Source organism: Neltuma alba, unplaced genomic scaffold (assembly GCF_004799145.2).
Source record: "Neltuma alba isolate B1F8T4 unplaced genomic scaffold, ASM479914v2 tig00004432_pilon, whole genome shotgun sequence".
Classification (NCBI taxonomy): domain Eukaryota; kingdom Viridiplantae; phylum Streptophyta; class Magnoliopsida; order Fabales; family Fabaceae; genus Neltuma; species Neltuma alba.
In genome coordinates this window covers 109,805-123,657 of record NW_021633704.1, presented here as the reverse complement: position 1 = coordinate 123,657, position 13,853 = coordinate 109,805, and the positions used below count along the sequence as shown (strand labels likewise).

Genomic DNA, 13,853 nt, shown 5'->3' with positions numbered 1-13,853 from the left:
GGCCCGTTTTCCTGGCTCTAGCCTAAAGTAATTTTGGATGTATCCAGTGTTCTAAACTAATTAAAATGGTGCGTCCATATCTCAGGCTAACAGAAATGTTATGTTTAACTGTTACTTTCCTAACTCAGCTTAAAGTTGACCCCAAATATTCTAAATGGTAGACATATGGACATTTGATATGTATTATTCTTACTCAAAATTGAATTTATTTCCTTCCTCTTCTTCTAAATAAATTGACTTTTGAGTAAGAATAATACACATCGGGTGCCCATGTGTCTATCATGTAGAATATTTGAGGTCAACTTTAAGCTGAGTCAGGAAAGTAATAGTTAAACATAACATTTCTGTTAGCCTGGGATATGGATGCACCATTTTAATTAGTTTAGGACACTGGATGCACCCAAAATTACTTTGGGCCACTGAACGCACTTTGATAAATAGTTCGGGTAGAGCCGGGAAAACGGGCCGAGCCCGTCGGACCGGCCCGTTTAAGCCCATTTAAGTCGAGGGCCGGGTTTATATTTTGGAGCCTTGAAAGGGAAGTCGGACTTAAAAGGGCCAGCCCTGTAGGGCCGAAAAATAAACGGGCCGGCCCGTTTAGGCCCGCCAAATTATTTTTTTTTAATTTCTGTCTTTTTTTCTTAACTTAAAAAAGAAAACCCTAACATTTTAAACATAGCATACTCTAGTTTTACTTATCTTGGTAGCTCACATAGATAGCATTCACAAAAAGAAAAAAAAGAACACTATAGCTGTGGGAAAAATAACCAAAAAAACATGAAAATTGCAAAATTTAAAACTAGGTATTCATAAAAATATATTGTTATTTATAAGTTGTCAAAACCTATTAAAATACTGTATCTATAATTTTTACAGTTTTTATTTATCATTCTCCCATATTTTTTATACTTGAAATATAATTGATCAAAAATCTTTTAAACTAAAATAAAGATCTATATCATTTTTATAGTAGAAACAAATTTAGAACTAAGAATGATGGACTCTTTTCTTTTTGTCGTATGATAAATGATTATTCTTTATGTATACTATGTTTGTTAGTTAAACTTTTTGTTAATTATTTATAATCAAACTAGATCATCCGCATTGTAATTATCTACTGAACTTAATGCTTATTTAGTTGTTTATATCTGTCTCTATTTAGTTTGTTTATTCAATAGACTTTATTATACTGTAATAATGTTTAGACATAATAATGTTTATATTGTGACTCAATTTTATTTATATTTATACTTTTTATTAGTAATTTTATTGTTTCATTTTTATTATTTGATAAAAGATACAAAAAAAATAAAAATAATTATTTTAATTAAAAAGACCAGAAACCCGCGGGCTAGCCCGAGCCCATCATCTCACGGCGGGCTTGAAAAATGACTTATTTTTGAAACTCGGGCTTAAACGGGCCGGCCCGTTTAAGCCCGAGCCGTCACGGGCCGGCCCTGCAGGGCCGGACCGGCCCGTTTTCCCAGTACTAAGTTCGGGGTGCTGGGCGCACTTTAACCCTTTAATTATTTATATCAATATTAAATCAAATATTCATTTATTATTTATTAAATTAACGTTTTCTTACACTTACACATTAAGCACTTTTTACTTTTTTTTAATCCTAAAAAATTGAATAGTTTCCTTACACTGCACCTGAGTTTCATAGGAAAAAAAAAATCCAATGATTTAATAGAGAACTTTTTTTATCATAATTTTTTTTATTATTGACTGACCTTGCCTTTGCTTTTTTATTTGGGGCCAACGCAACTTTTCTATTCTTCTTTATTAATATTGAATTTTAAAGATAAAGGGCAGCTAAATATTTTCTTTTATATTTTTCCTTACTATAAACAACTAGCCAGGAAACCACTTTGCAATTTATATAGATCAAGTACTTGATCTTTTCTTGTGAATGAATAATATCACGGTTCAGCCATCCAAACCCCTATAAAACACAGAAATGCATTCCACTTTCCTTAACTAAGCTTCTTACATCCAAAGGGATAAAACAATGTATATTAAGAGCAAAAATTATTTATTTATTTTTAAATTACAAACAAATAACTGCATGCGATTTTATATAAAATTGTTGATTGGTGATGTTAGTAACTTCTCAATAGTTTAATTTCGCTGAAGCTGTTGGTCAAAAAATTGTTAAAACCATTCTGTTTAGAAGAATTCGCAAAATATGAACAACTTTTATTCGTTTTACGTTGCATGCTTGATGCTCCGCACCCCCAACAACCCCCCCCCCGCCCAAAAAAAAACCATTCTTTTTAAGATTTTCCCTTTTATTTGATTTTTTCATGTAAATTTAAATATATTAAATCCAATACTTATATAAACTTTGTATTAGTTTACTCTTATAATTTCTATGGTGGGTAAATTGGGATTGGAAGTCAACGTTTTGAAAAGTCTGTTTGGACGACTAGACTGGGATAGATATTTTAAAAGGAAAGCTAACGAAAATTTCAGAATCGAAGCACAGCTGCCCAGTGATAAGTTCAACCCATTTGCTGCAACTTGTTCGATATGTTCTTCAACAATCAACATCACGTTCTCAAGTAAGCTTAAAGCTGAGCTTGCTCACGTTTCGTTCATCTAGGATTCTTAATGATCATTCCCAAGAATATTTACCTTCGTGTACTTAGGACCCATTTATCCAGTCGATGCTAAAAATGCAGAACATGCTTTAACACAAACATGATTCCTTAGCTCCTTGCTATATACTGGTCCCGAGGTTTCATGCTTCTTGAATTGTCTGCAACTGATTATGGATGTTGTTGGATCTTTAGCAAGCATCCTGAGCTGCTTGTTCTCTCAGAACTCACTGCAACAATCGCTTGAACGACAGTGTAGGCATCTTAGAAAACCAAGAAAGAATTTGAACAAGCTAAAAGATTTAGTGGAACAGCTAGATGCTCGGAAATCAGATGTGAACACTAAACTAGATCAAATGTGGCTGGGAAAAGGGATGAATCCACGGGAAGAGGTGAAGCTATGGATAAAAAGTGTTGATCGAGTTAAAATTCAAGTGAGCAGCCTCACGGAGAATAACAATGGATGTTCCTTCAACTTTGTTTGTTCACGAATAAAATTCGGAGAAGTAGTAGAAGAGAAGATCAGTGAGGTTAAAGAGCTTCTTGACAAGGGTCAGTTTTTGGATGATTCGGTGGCTGAAAACTTGCCTAAGGTAGGGTACACTCTTCCTGCATCTCCATTAATGGAGTGTGCCACAACGTTGAAGAGTTTAACGAGGATCTTGGAATGCTTATCACGAGAGAGTGTGAAAAGGATTGGAGTTTATGGGATGGGAGGAGTGGGCAAAACAACTATCATGACAGAAATCAACAATCGTCTTTTAGAAGGGAGAGATTTTGATCTTGTCATGTGGGTTTCTGCACCAAAAGGGCCAAGTCTTGCAAAACTACAGAAGGGTATTGGAGAGAAGCTGGATTTAGATCTTTCGATGATTGATGATGATGTTACTAGAGCAGCCAAGCTATTTGAGGCTTTAAACAGGAGGAGGAAATATGCACTGATTCTGGATGATTTATGGGAGCCTTTCTCTCTTGAAACGGTTGGAATACCGATACCAACAGTCGAAAATGGTTGCAAGTTGGTGATCACAACGCGATTGTTGAGCGTTTGTCGAGGTATGGAAACAGATGAGGACGTGGAAGTGAAGGCCCTTCAAGATGATGAGGCATGGGATCTCTTAAGGTATAAAGTTGGACCAGTAGTGTCAAATTCCGCAGAAGTAGAGGTGATTGCAAAGGAGGTGACAAGAGAGTGCGGAGGTTTGCCTCTTGCTATTGTCACAGTAGGACGAGCCTTAAGAAATGCTGCTGATGTATCAGAGTGGGAGTGTGCATTAGATGAGTTAAGAGCCTCGACAGCGAATATTGAAAGGATGGAAGAAGCAGTCTTTGCACATTTGAGATTTAGCTATGCCAAGCTAAAGGATGACACAAGCAGGTCTTGTTTCCTCTTTTGTGCTTTATACCCTGAAAGTCATCAAATTGATACTAATGAGCTGATGGAATATTGGATGTGGGAAGGTTTATTGGGTTATGTTGGAAGAATGGCTGCAATCAAGAGGAGGGGGAAAATGATATTGAATGAATTAAAACATGCGTGCTTGTTAGAAGGTCTAACTCAAAATGCGGTGGAATTCGTTAGAATGCACGATTTGATCAGAGATATGGCTATTACAATCATGAGAACGAGCCCTCACTGCATAAGTAAAGCGGGGACTAGAATGACAAAACATCAATGGATGGAGGAATGGGCAGAAGATGTTCAAAGGGTCTCACTTATGAGAAATGACTTGAAATATATTCCCTTCAATTACAACCTCATGTGCCCTAGACTTACTTCCCTGTTGTTGCAATTCAACTCATTTTCTGAAAATATATCCCATGAATTCTTCGAAAATATGCAGTTTCTGAAAGTTCTGGATCTCTCCTATACTGGGATTGATTTCTTGCCTAACTCGGTCTCTAATTTAGAGAATCTATCTGCTTTGTTATTGAGTAACTGTTGGAATTTATCAACAGTTCCTTCTTTAGCAAAATTGAATAAGCTGATGGTCCTTGACCTCTCCTGCTCTCCAAGGATGAAAGAACTTCCAAATGGGATGCAAAATTTGGGAAACTTGAGACGCTTAAACCTTTCCAAGACTGGAATTGAAATCTTCCCATTTGGATTAATATCCAAATACACCCTTTTGGAAGACTTGCTGATAGGTGGTTGTGGTAGCTTGTGGGGATCAATGACAGTCAAAGCAATTAGCGGTGGAGCTTCCATAGAAGAAGTCATTTCCTCAAATCTGTCTTCTCTTGAACTAGACTTGTGGAATACAGATGTGTTTGATCAATATGCCAAATCTGATCATTGGGTTCAGCTGGATAAGTTCAGGATAACAATTGGGCAGCCCCAAGTACAGTTTTGTGAAGAGAGAAGCTTAGCTTTTAGTGGAAGATTTGTTCTAAGAGGAAATCCAGTTTCTCTACCACCAAATACCTTAGAGCTGCATTTGGATGACTGTGCTGATATTAAGAATCTAAGCATGTGCCTAGTGAATGTGACACAATTGAAATCCTGTAAAATCAGGTGGTGCGATGACATCGTATGCATAATTGAGTCAGAGGAAGAGGAAAATACTTTATCCATGTTAGAAAGGATGGAACTTTTAGTTCTAGGAAACTTGAAGATGATATGTAGGGACGTAGTGAGACCTGGCACTCTTATGAGCTTGAAGAGCATTACTGTGGAATACTGTCCAAAACTGAAGACTCTATTCTCAGGGCAGATTTTACTTCAACTTAAGAATCTAGAAGAAATTAGTGTCCGCAGTTGTACTGGTATGGAGTATGTGATGCAAGAAGAAGAGGGAGATTTCATGGGAGGTAATAATTTTGGAATTGAGTTTCCGAAGTTGAAGAGGATGAAACTGAAATTCATGCCCCTTTTGATGAGTATATATGATGGAACCATTATCTGCCCTTCTTTGAGAAGTCTTGAAATAGCATCCTGTGAAGCCTTAAAAAGGCTTCCTCTTGATCCGTTAACAACGCCTGCTCTTGAAGAAATCAAAGCAACCAGAACATGGTGGAACTCATTAGAGTGGGATCAACCTGATTTTAAAAATGCCCTGCAACCTTTCCTTATTGAAATTAGATTGACAAGTACGAGTGATAGATAAGAAGACCTGATGATCATGAGTGATTTGTTTTAGTAATTTTGTTGCTAGAACTTCAAAACTTTCCTAGCATAAGGAGTTAATACTTTATATGACTTTGTACAATAATGCCTCATCAAAAAGGAGTATTCTTTCAAAATAATGATAAAAAAAAATGCTCTATATGGTCAGGATATATTTATTTTACTAATTTTATTGCGTCCAGTTCAAGTTCTATATAGACATTTCCTAACATAATTTGTGGTGATACTAGTATGAGTTTCATGTTTGTGGACTTAGATTTAGTAAAAGGGGAAAACATTGAACCAGAGTCAAAGATCAAATGAAGTTAAAACCCAAGATGGAATTTGACAATTTAACCCATAAAGCGAATGGCCTAGCTCGTAAACAAATTGTGCATTCAAGAGTCATGTTGGTTATGAAGGAAAAGAGAAACTAGTGCAGATAAAAATATCCTTGGAGTTCTTGAAATCTTTGATAAAATATCTTTAATTTTCATTTTCATTTTTTTAAGTCAATAGCAGCACTCCATTCTTTCTTGAATATGCACAACTCCATCATCTTCTGCACATAAAATCACCTAAGAGAATCCTCATGGATACAGTAGTTACATTTGCTGTATCGTACAGAATCAATTCATTACGGGATGCTTTATTTTTTAAAAAACCACCATGTAGCTATAAGCATTACAAATTCTTATGTGCACGGCACTAGTCTCCTCGATCATAGATAGAAAGAGGTCACAATGTCAAGAGCTTGGGTTGGAATGGCTTGTTCAGGTTCATGGAAGAAGCTGTCTTCCCAATATGTTTGCCGCTTTCCATTAGCCGATGAGCCTCTGCCGCTTCAGAGAGAGGAAATGATTTGTACACCACTGGCAATAATTCATTGCTGGTCACACATTCTTATCCATTGTTTTTGTTTCCCAAGCCAGCACCTGCATAGAAATTGACCATGTGATATAACTCAGGCTCATCTATAAACCCAGACAAAGTGCATAGTTCATAAAGCAACAGCAGCATAATGATATGAGATTGAAGTTATGTTGGGAAATGAATTAAATCACCCACGATGATACCTTGACCACCTGTTTCTTCCTCTACCCTCGCAACAAAGTCCGCTGTTTTGTAATTGATGCATGCATCAGCACCAAGATCCTTGCAGAAAGCTAATTTCTCTTCACTGTTTGCTAATCCATATTCAAAAAATGAGTGCTTGGCAAGCACTACTCAGAAGTTTCAATCAAAGAGATGCATGGTTAGCTCCATGAGACGGGCCAGTTTTAACGGATCTATTGAAGGTAGTTAATTTCCAGGGAAAAAGTTGTATAAAGGTTAATTTTCAAGAAAAAAGTTGTATAAAAACTACTGGACCAGCTGTGACAAATACTGTTACTCCATGATCTTCACCTGTCTGAATGGCAAATATACCAATTCCACCAGAGACGCCATGTACCTGAGAATTGAAGGATTCAAGTTAGCATAAACCATTATTAAGTCACAACTACAGACTCCAGAAAGGTCATACAGCACTGCCGACGAAAACAAATCCAGGCCATTTACCTGTACCTTGAGCAATCTATAATTTTGCAAAGATACTCCAGGAAGTATAGATACATTGATAGAAGATATTTCAAGTTATGAATGGATGTTATCCAATATTATATTTACATCCTTGCGAGTCTTAAAACTAATTCAAGCATGTCTTGCATTCCCTAATTAATGGTGAAGACCAAACGTAACACCCGAGTTGCTAAGTTCTATGTATACTACTAACCCAAACAAGAGTTAATTAAACAGAAGAATACAAAAAGGTACTGGTACGCTGCATAGCTTCGTTCAGAGTAGTAAGAATTAACAAGATGGGAGTCACAAGATATGCTGCATCCAATGACTTGGTTCAAAACAACACAGTTTTTGAATGTTAACTAAAAATATAATTTTCTCTTCATAGATTAATTATTAGACTCAAAATTTACTAAGAACGTTTCTCCTTTGAATAGCCGGCTCATCATAAAAACATTAGACCACACAGTACATGCAACCCCAGGAAAAGCAGCTGCATCCTTCAGAGAAACTGCAGGTGGAACGGAGAGAACTAGCCCAGCAGGAACTACCATTTTATTAGCATAAACCCCTCCACCAAGAAGAGTACATACCTATAAACCCCATCTATTTATTAAATCAGTTTTAATTTATTCATACACTACACGACTAACAGGTCTCCACCACCTCAGTAAAACAGAACCTTGAGGTTAATGCTGATCAAAGGAACATAAAGGAACCCAATAACCATATATTCGATCATCAGTCATCACTGAGGTTAAACGTATTGTCTTATTTAATAAGCTATCAAATTAAGCGTACTATAGCATAAAAACACACAAAGGTTATTCCTATGAAAGGCATATGCTCTGCTTGTTTCCAACTAAGAAAGGTCCATCATTCACGGAAACGGCGAAGGTATCACAACAAGCAATAGAATAACTTTCCATTTTTGAGAGACCCAACAACCAGGCACCTGGGATGCAATGTTCCCTTGATATGTTTCGCATCTCATCATTTTCTCAAAAAAAAAGTAGATTAAAGATATATCACTACCTTGCAAACCCAAAACTCAGAAGAATTAATGTTAAGTACCTGGCCACCGATTTTCCACCTGGAAACTTTTTTGCCAACGGCTTCAACACTTCCGGAACACCCCGTTCCTGGGTAAGGGCACGCACCTCTGGGGGGTGGACACGAACCTTTCCTCTGAAGGCTATCGGCTCGATTCAGCGCGGTTACTGTTATTCTGATGAGGACCTCGTCGCCTCTGTCGCTGGAAAGTCACTCGCCGAAGGCAGAACTTCCTAGCAGCGTTACTTGTGTTCCTCCGCACGCATCATGGCAAAATAATACAGTGTCGTCTCCTCAACAACAATCACGCCGTCCTGATTGCCATACGACGTCTCGGTTTTCTCTGATCGGGATACTTTACGTTTGTTTAAAACAATGCCCGTGCTAATTTTATATTTTTATTAGACCTTTTTTTCCGTGCCAAAGTTTTATTAGACCTTTAGTGAATATATATTTTGTACAAATTATTATTTTTTTTCAGGAAAAAAGAAACCAATTCAAAATTAAAAATATTCCGTCACATAGGAGATGATGTTCCGACATGAAAAATAAAAATAAAAAGGGATTAGTTTATGTGACAAGTAGGGACCATAAGCTCAAACATTTATGTTTAACAAATTCATGGTCGGAGCAATATCTTTCCAATATGCTTGCTGGTTTCCATGAGTCGATGAGCTTCTGATGCTTCAGATAATGGGAAGTACCTATACACAACAGGCTTCACCTTCCCTGAAGCAATGGCAGGCCACACATTTTTCTCCACCTCTCTAATAATCTCTGCTTTCTTTTCCGGACTTCTGAATCTCAAGCGAGCAGCTGTGTTCAAAATCACCACATGAAACGGTACTGTTTGCAGTTTGTTGACAATACAACTTGCTATATAGATTTGATAAAGAGATACATGTTATGCAACAAACAAAGAAATCAAATTATGGTAATCATCTATGACCTTTATATCCATGACTTTCCTTGCCTAGAAAGCAGGAGAATCTTGTAAGGCTAAAGTGATATTTAAAAAAATGCTGAATAAGGAATAATATTATGGGGAAGAATACTCTAACGAAGCTGAGGTGATACTCAGAGAAAATTCTTAGAATTGAGCTTATAATGACCTATGCAGGTCCAAAGGATTTGATGCCCATATAACATAACAATGGAAGATTTTGGACCATACCCTGTACTGTGAGGCGCCTTGTGAGCAAACTATTCAGATTTACTTCTCCTACAGCCCCACCCATTATGCTGATAAGGAAAAGCCTTCCATCAGAGTTTAAGCTGTCCAGGTTTCGCTGCAGGTAGGATGCTCCCATGTGATCCAGAATGACATCAACACCTGCAATTGGTAACTTCAGTATTCAATCTTCTCCATAACAAGCACGAGGGAAGTAACCTTCGTAGATAAAGAACAAGAATGTAAAGAAAAAGATTAAAAAAGTTGGGCTAAATGCAAAAGCTTCAATAGTTTTTCTATTTGATATAGAAAAATGCAAAAAAAAAAGGTGATATACCTTTCCCGCCAGTTTCTTCCTTTACTCGAGCAACGAAGTCCTCTGTCTTGTAATTGATAACAACATCTGCTCCGAGATTTTTACAAGCAACTAGTTTTTCTTCATTTCCTGAAATTTAATTATTAAGATTCATGAGTATATGCAAAACTCAACATGTGTAATAAGATATAAGACAAAACAGAAGCAGAGTCGGACCTGCCGTAGTGAAGACTTTTGCTCCTTGAAATTTAGCCATTTGGATAGCAAATGTACCAATTCCACTGGAACCCCCATGAACCTAACCATTTCAGTCATTGGGTCAAGTCCTAATGACTACTATAAATTGATTTATTTAGCATGTCAATTTCAATATAATCCGCCAAGATATGTTCTAAACAAAATCCAAACATGCTATGATGATTACTAGTCCTTAGACTATTTAAAGGAAAACTTGGCACGAATGACAGCACTATGGAGACTTGGCTATCTATATATATATTAGCTATACATATACATACATATATATATAGATATATATATATATAAGCAGCTCATTCTGATATTTGATCATAAGAATTTAACCTTACATGCTGAAAATCAGAAACATTCATGGTATTTACAACATTCCCCACTCATCCCCAGTTTTCCAATGCCATATGATGCAATCATTCATTCAAAAACTACTTTGGGCTGGGCACAATTAGTTACCAAGAATGTCTCCCCAGCTGATAGTCGACTGGTCATAAAAACCGTTGACCAAACAGTGCATGCCACCTCAGGCAGGCTAGCAGCATCCTCCAAAGAGACACCAGGTGGGATAGGGAGAACTTGTTCTACTGGAACAGCTACCTTCTCTGCATACCCTCCCCAATGGAGTAAAGCACATACCTGCAGAAAAACAACAAAGAATCACAAGGCTCTTCGCACATATCAACAAGTCTTGCACATATATTTATAACAGAATTCTGTATACAAGACTCAGCTTCAATCGTTCTATCAAGAAGCTTAGACACACGGTGATTTCTCAAATTACATCATTTACATTAGTAAATCTGATTTACCTTAGCAAATATGAAAACACAGGAATTACCCATGGTATTTATGCATCAATGAAGAGTCAATTGAGTGCAACTCATCACTACCATGAACAACCCGAATCAGTCCCTTCAGAGATGACGCATTAACGACATTTTATCTTCGATCCCACTAAGGAAGTCCCAGCTTATCATCAAATAAGCACTACAATCTAGTATATGGGATGATCCGACCCTATTTTAGAAGTGTCTTGCTTCATAGATTATTGTCAATTTAACAAGAACACAAATGAAGTTCCAAGTGAAAATTAAAATGTACCTTGTCACCAATTTTCCAGCGGGTAACATTTTTACCGAGGGCTTCAATGGTGCCAGAGCATTCCATACCCAGAAAGGGGGCGTCACCGCTTGGAAGCTCATATAAGCCTTTGCGGTGGAAGGTATCGGCACGGTTCAAAGCAGAGGCAGCAACCTTTATGAGGACCTCATGGTCCTTAATTAATGGTTCTGCCACATCCCGTACCTGAAGCACTTCTGGGTCACCTGGTCTAGTGATCACCACCGCCTTCATTGCTTGTGTCGCACCAAAACAGACTACACCCTCAGCAATGGAATTCCCCACCCCCTCTGTCTTACGCACACGCAAAGCTTTCTTTTTTATATTATTTTTGTAGGAATGGAATGCAAGATTGTGCCTCTTACTGTAGGGAAGAGCTTGGGATGAAACAGTCAAGAGGGGCCATTTCATGCTACTTGTTAAATGTACGTTAACATGAACGAAGAGCCAGAGAGACATGATTAATTAGTACAGGATAAGTCTGTTGTTAATATAAAAACTAGTTTGATTTTTATTTTATTTTTTATTTTATATATTTTTAAAATAATCTTTGTAATAATTCTAATTCTAACTAATAATTGATTAGTAAAGATAAAGACAATATATATTTATTACAAATAATTAACTTAGTTATTTTTTTTAATATATTCAAATTAGTTAATTAGTTCTTATATTTAGCACCGAACTACTATTATATCTATGTATGTGTAATGTGTATATCACCGCATTGAGTCCCAATATTTAAATTTGCTGGCCCCTTTCTAGATAGCGTTGTGCATTAATGGTGTGCTATTTCTTAATTAACCAAATGGCGTATCTCCGTTTTCTCATGGCCACCGGTGCTCTCAGTTCAATTAACAATTTCACTGGGACTTCAGTCATGTTCCTTCTTCTCTCCCTATACATTATGGATAAATGATCTTACTTGGTCCCTTTGGTACCAAAGTATGTAAAATGTACAAGCTTTCTAAGTCTCGCGTTAAATAAAAATTGAAGGGTAAGTGCGAGGATAGGCAATTAAAAATACATTTCGTATTTAAAAAATAAAATAAAATTCACTTAATTCTCTTTTAATAACAAATGTAAATATAATCTGCATAACTTTAATCAAATCACGCAGAGAAGAAGGAATTTGCAATTGTTTGATTATGAAAAGTGGTAATTTGATTGTCCAAAATAATTGGTAAATGGGCAAAAATAGTAAGGAAAAAAAAAAGCATAAGCAAAAATAAACAAACAAGCTAAAAGGTAAAAACAAAGCAATAGAGTCAATTAAATCATGTTGAAATAATTAAAATCAAAATGAGATCTATATCCACTCTAACTTTTCTTTTTATTCAAAAATCTAATTGGACCTCTTGATTTGAATAGAAATTTATTAAAAATATAAATATAAATATAAATATTTTAATTAGATTTAATTGAGATCTTTTCCTCAATACACTCCGTTGGGATTAATAGAGATGAGGACAAATGAATTCTATTTTCTTAATTGTGTTTCGATGGCAGAGCCAAGCGTCATCCAAGGTTAATATGAAAGGAGCATGGTAGCAGAGTGCACGGCAAGGCAACCGATTCCTTCTTTCTCTTTCTCCGGTTCTCATTGTTGCGCTGTTATTTCAAATTCCGGAGCGCAGAGAAAAACGTGTTGTTTGTTTATTACAACAACGTGAAGCGAGGGCAGAGCATTAGAATGGAAAAGAGGCCGACAACTCTAGCATCAAGGGAAAATGGAAGATGTAACATACTTTTGAGGAAAAAAATTATAATAAAATATATATAAATAAAATAATATTTTATTTAAAAAAAACCATCTTTTCCACCGAATTGTATTAAATGGAAGAAAGAATTTTGGAGAGGAGTTGTAGATAAAGAAGAAAAAATGGAGACTGGGTGGTTGGAAGATAAACGAAAATAGAATAAAATGAAGAGCAGGAGACAAAAGCCGAGCAGGGCGCAGGAAGAGAGAGCGTGAGAGAAGCAGAATTATTAGTGTTTTAAAGGGTAATATAAGTTTTAAAAATCATTTAGATACACAGCTATATTTTTTTATTAAATTTTCTTTATGAGTATTTTCTATATATTTAGAGCATTATATTATTAGTATCATTATAATGTTTAGAGAAAATTTTAATATCTAAGTATGAAATAAATATAGAGTTTTGACAATATATGATCGTAGAAATTTAAAGATACATTGTTAAAAAAATTTAATCAGTTTATATTTGTTCCTTGATAGTTTGAGAATTTTAAATTAAGATTTTAGTTGAAAAATTTGTCATTCAAGACATACAAAATGTTTTTACCTATTAAATTTAAGTTAAATAATTTATTTGAGTTATTTAATGTATTACTAAGGTTTTAATTGGTTGGAATATTGAATAAGTCAAATATATATAGTTGAAATAATTTTTGAAAATTTAAAAAATTATAAATTGAGAATTTTATGAAATTAAATAAAGTTTAGGTTTATTTATAATTCATAGAAGTTGTATAGTTTGAGGAAAATTTTAAATGAGACTATAATAAATAAAATTATAATGTGAAGTATTTTGATTTTGGGCAAAAAATATATATACTTAAGTTATTAAATTTAAATATTGTTTGGTATGAAAAAATTTTATTCGCAAATAATATTATATCTATTATTAAATAGCTAGATCTAGGAGA

The 13,853-nt window shown here is 35.5% G+C and overlaps 2 protein-coding genes and 1 long non-coding RNA gene across 6 annotated transcripts; 1 reads left to right on the top strand and 2 right to left on the bottom strand.

Annotated features, from left to right (window-relative positions):
- Positions 1-2,776: 2,776 nt before the first annotated feature.
- LOC114744725 (probable disease resistance protein At4g27220) lies at positions 2,777-5,710 on the top strand. The gene has a single exon (XM_028932896.1). It carries the CDS (start codon positions 2,777-2,779, stop codon positions 5,708-5,710), a length of 2,934 nt encoding a protein of 977 aa, XP_028788729.1.
- A 504-nt stretch (positions 5,711-6,214) lies between these two features.
- Positions 6,215-8,801, bottom strand: LOC114744698 (uncharacterized). 3 transcript variants are annotated; one of them, XR_003740136.1, is made up of 4 exons: positions 8,347-8,801; positions 7,117-7,162; positions 6,786-6,998; positions 6,215-6,644 (listed from the first exon to the last, which is right to left on the bottom strand). It is a non-coding gene; the product is annotated as an uncharacterized LOC114744698 (long non-coding RNA). The 3 variants fall into 3 exon arrangements; XR_003740135.1 differs by having other exon boundaries at positions 6,786-7,162; XR_003740134.1 differs by lacking the exon at positions 8,347-8,801 and having other exon boundaries at positions 6,786-8,337.
- A 32-nt stretch (positions 8,802-8,833) lies between these two features.
- On the bottom strand, positions 8,834-11,429 carry LOC114744692 (quinone oxidoreductase PIG3-like). Of its 2 annotated transcripts, none has more exons than XM_028932861.1 (6): positions 11,166-11,429; positions 10,521-10,700; positions 10,029-10,110; positions 9,834-9,941; positions 9,500-9,658; positions 8,834-9,201 (listed from the first exon to the last, which is right to left on the bottom strand). In XM_028932861.1, the coding sequence occupies exons 1-6, from the start codon at positions 11,415-11,417 to the stop codon at positions 8,945-8,947; spliced, it is 1,038 nt and encodes a 345-aa protein (XP_028788694.1). In that variant the 5' UTR covers positions 11,418-11,429; the 3' UTR covers positions 8,834-8,944. The 2 variants fall into 2 exon arrangements, with proteins under 2 accessions (XP_028788694.1, XP_028788695.1); XM_028932862.1 differs by having other exon boundaries at positions 8,834-9,141.
- Between the last annotated feature and the right edge of the window lie 2,424 nt (positions 11,430-13,853).

Coding starts and splice junctions, on each gene's coding strand:
- LOC114744725 (XM_028932896.1), top strand. CDS start 2,777: ATGGATGTTGTTGGATCTTTAGCAAGCATCCTGAGCTGCTTGTTCTCT.
- LOC114744692 (XM_028932861.1), bottom strand. CDS start 11,417: ATGAAGGCGGTGGTGATCACTAGACCAGGTGACCCAGAAGTGCTTCAG. Junction 10,111..10,520: donor CAGCTGGGGAGACATTCTTG/GTAACTAATTGT, acceptor TGAAATGGTTAG/GTTCATGGGGGTTCCAGTGG. Junction 9,942..10,028: donor AAAAGTCTTCACTACGGCAG/GTCCGACTCTGC, acceptor ATTAAATTTCAG/GAAATGAAGAAAAACTAGTT.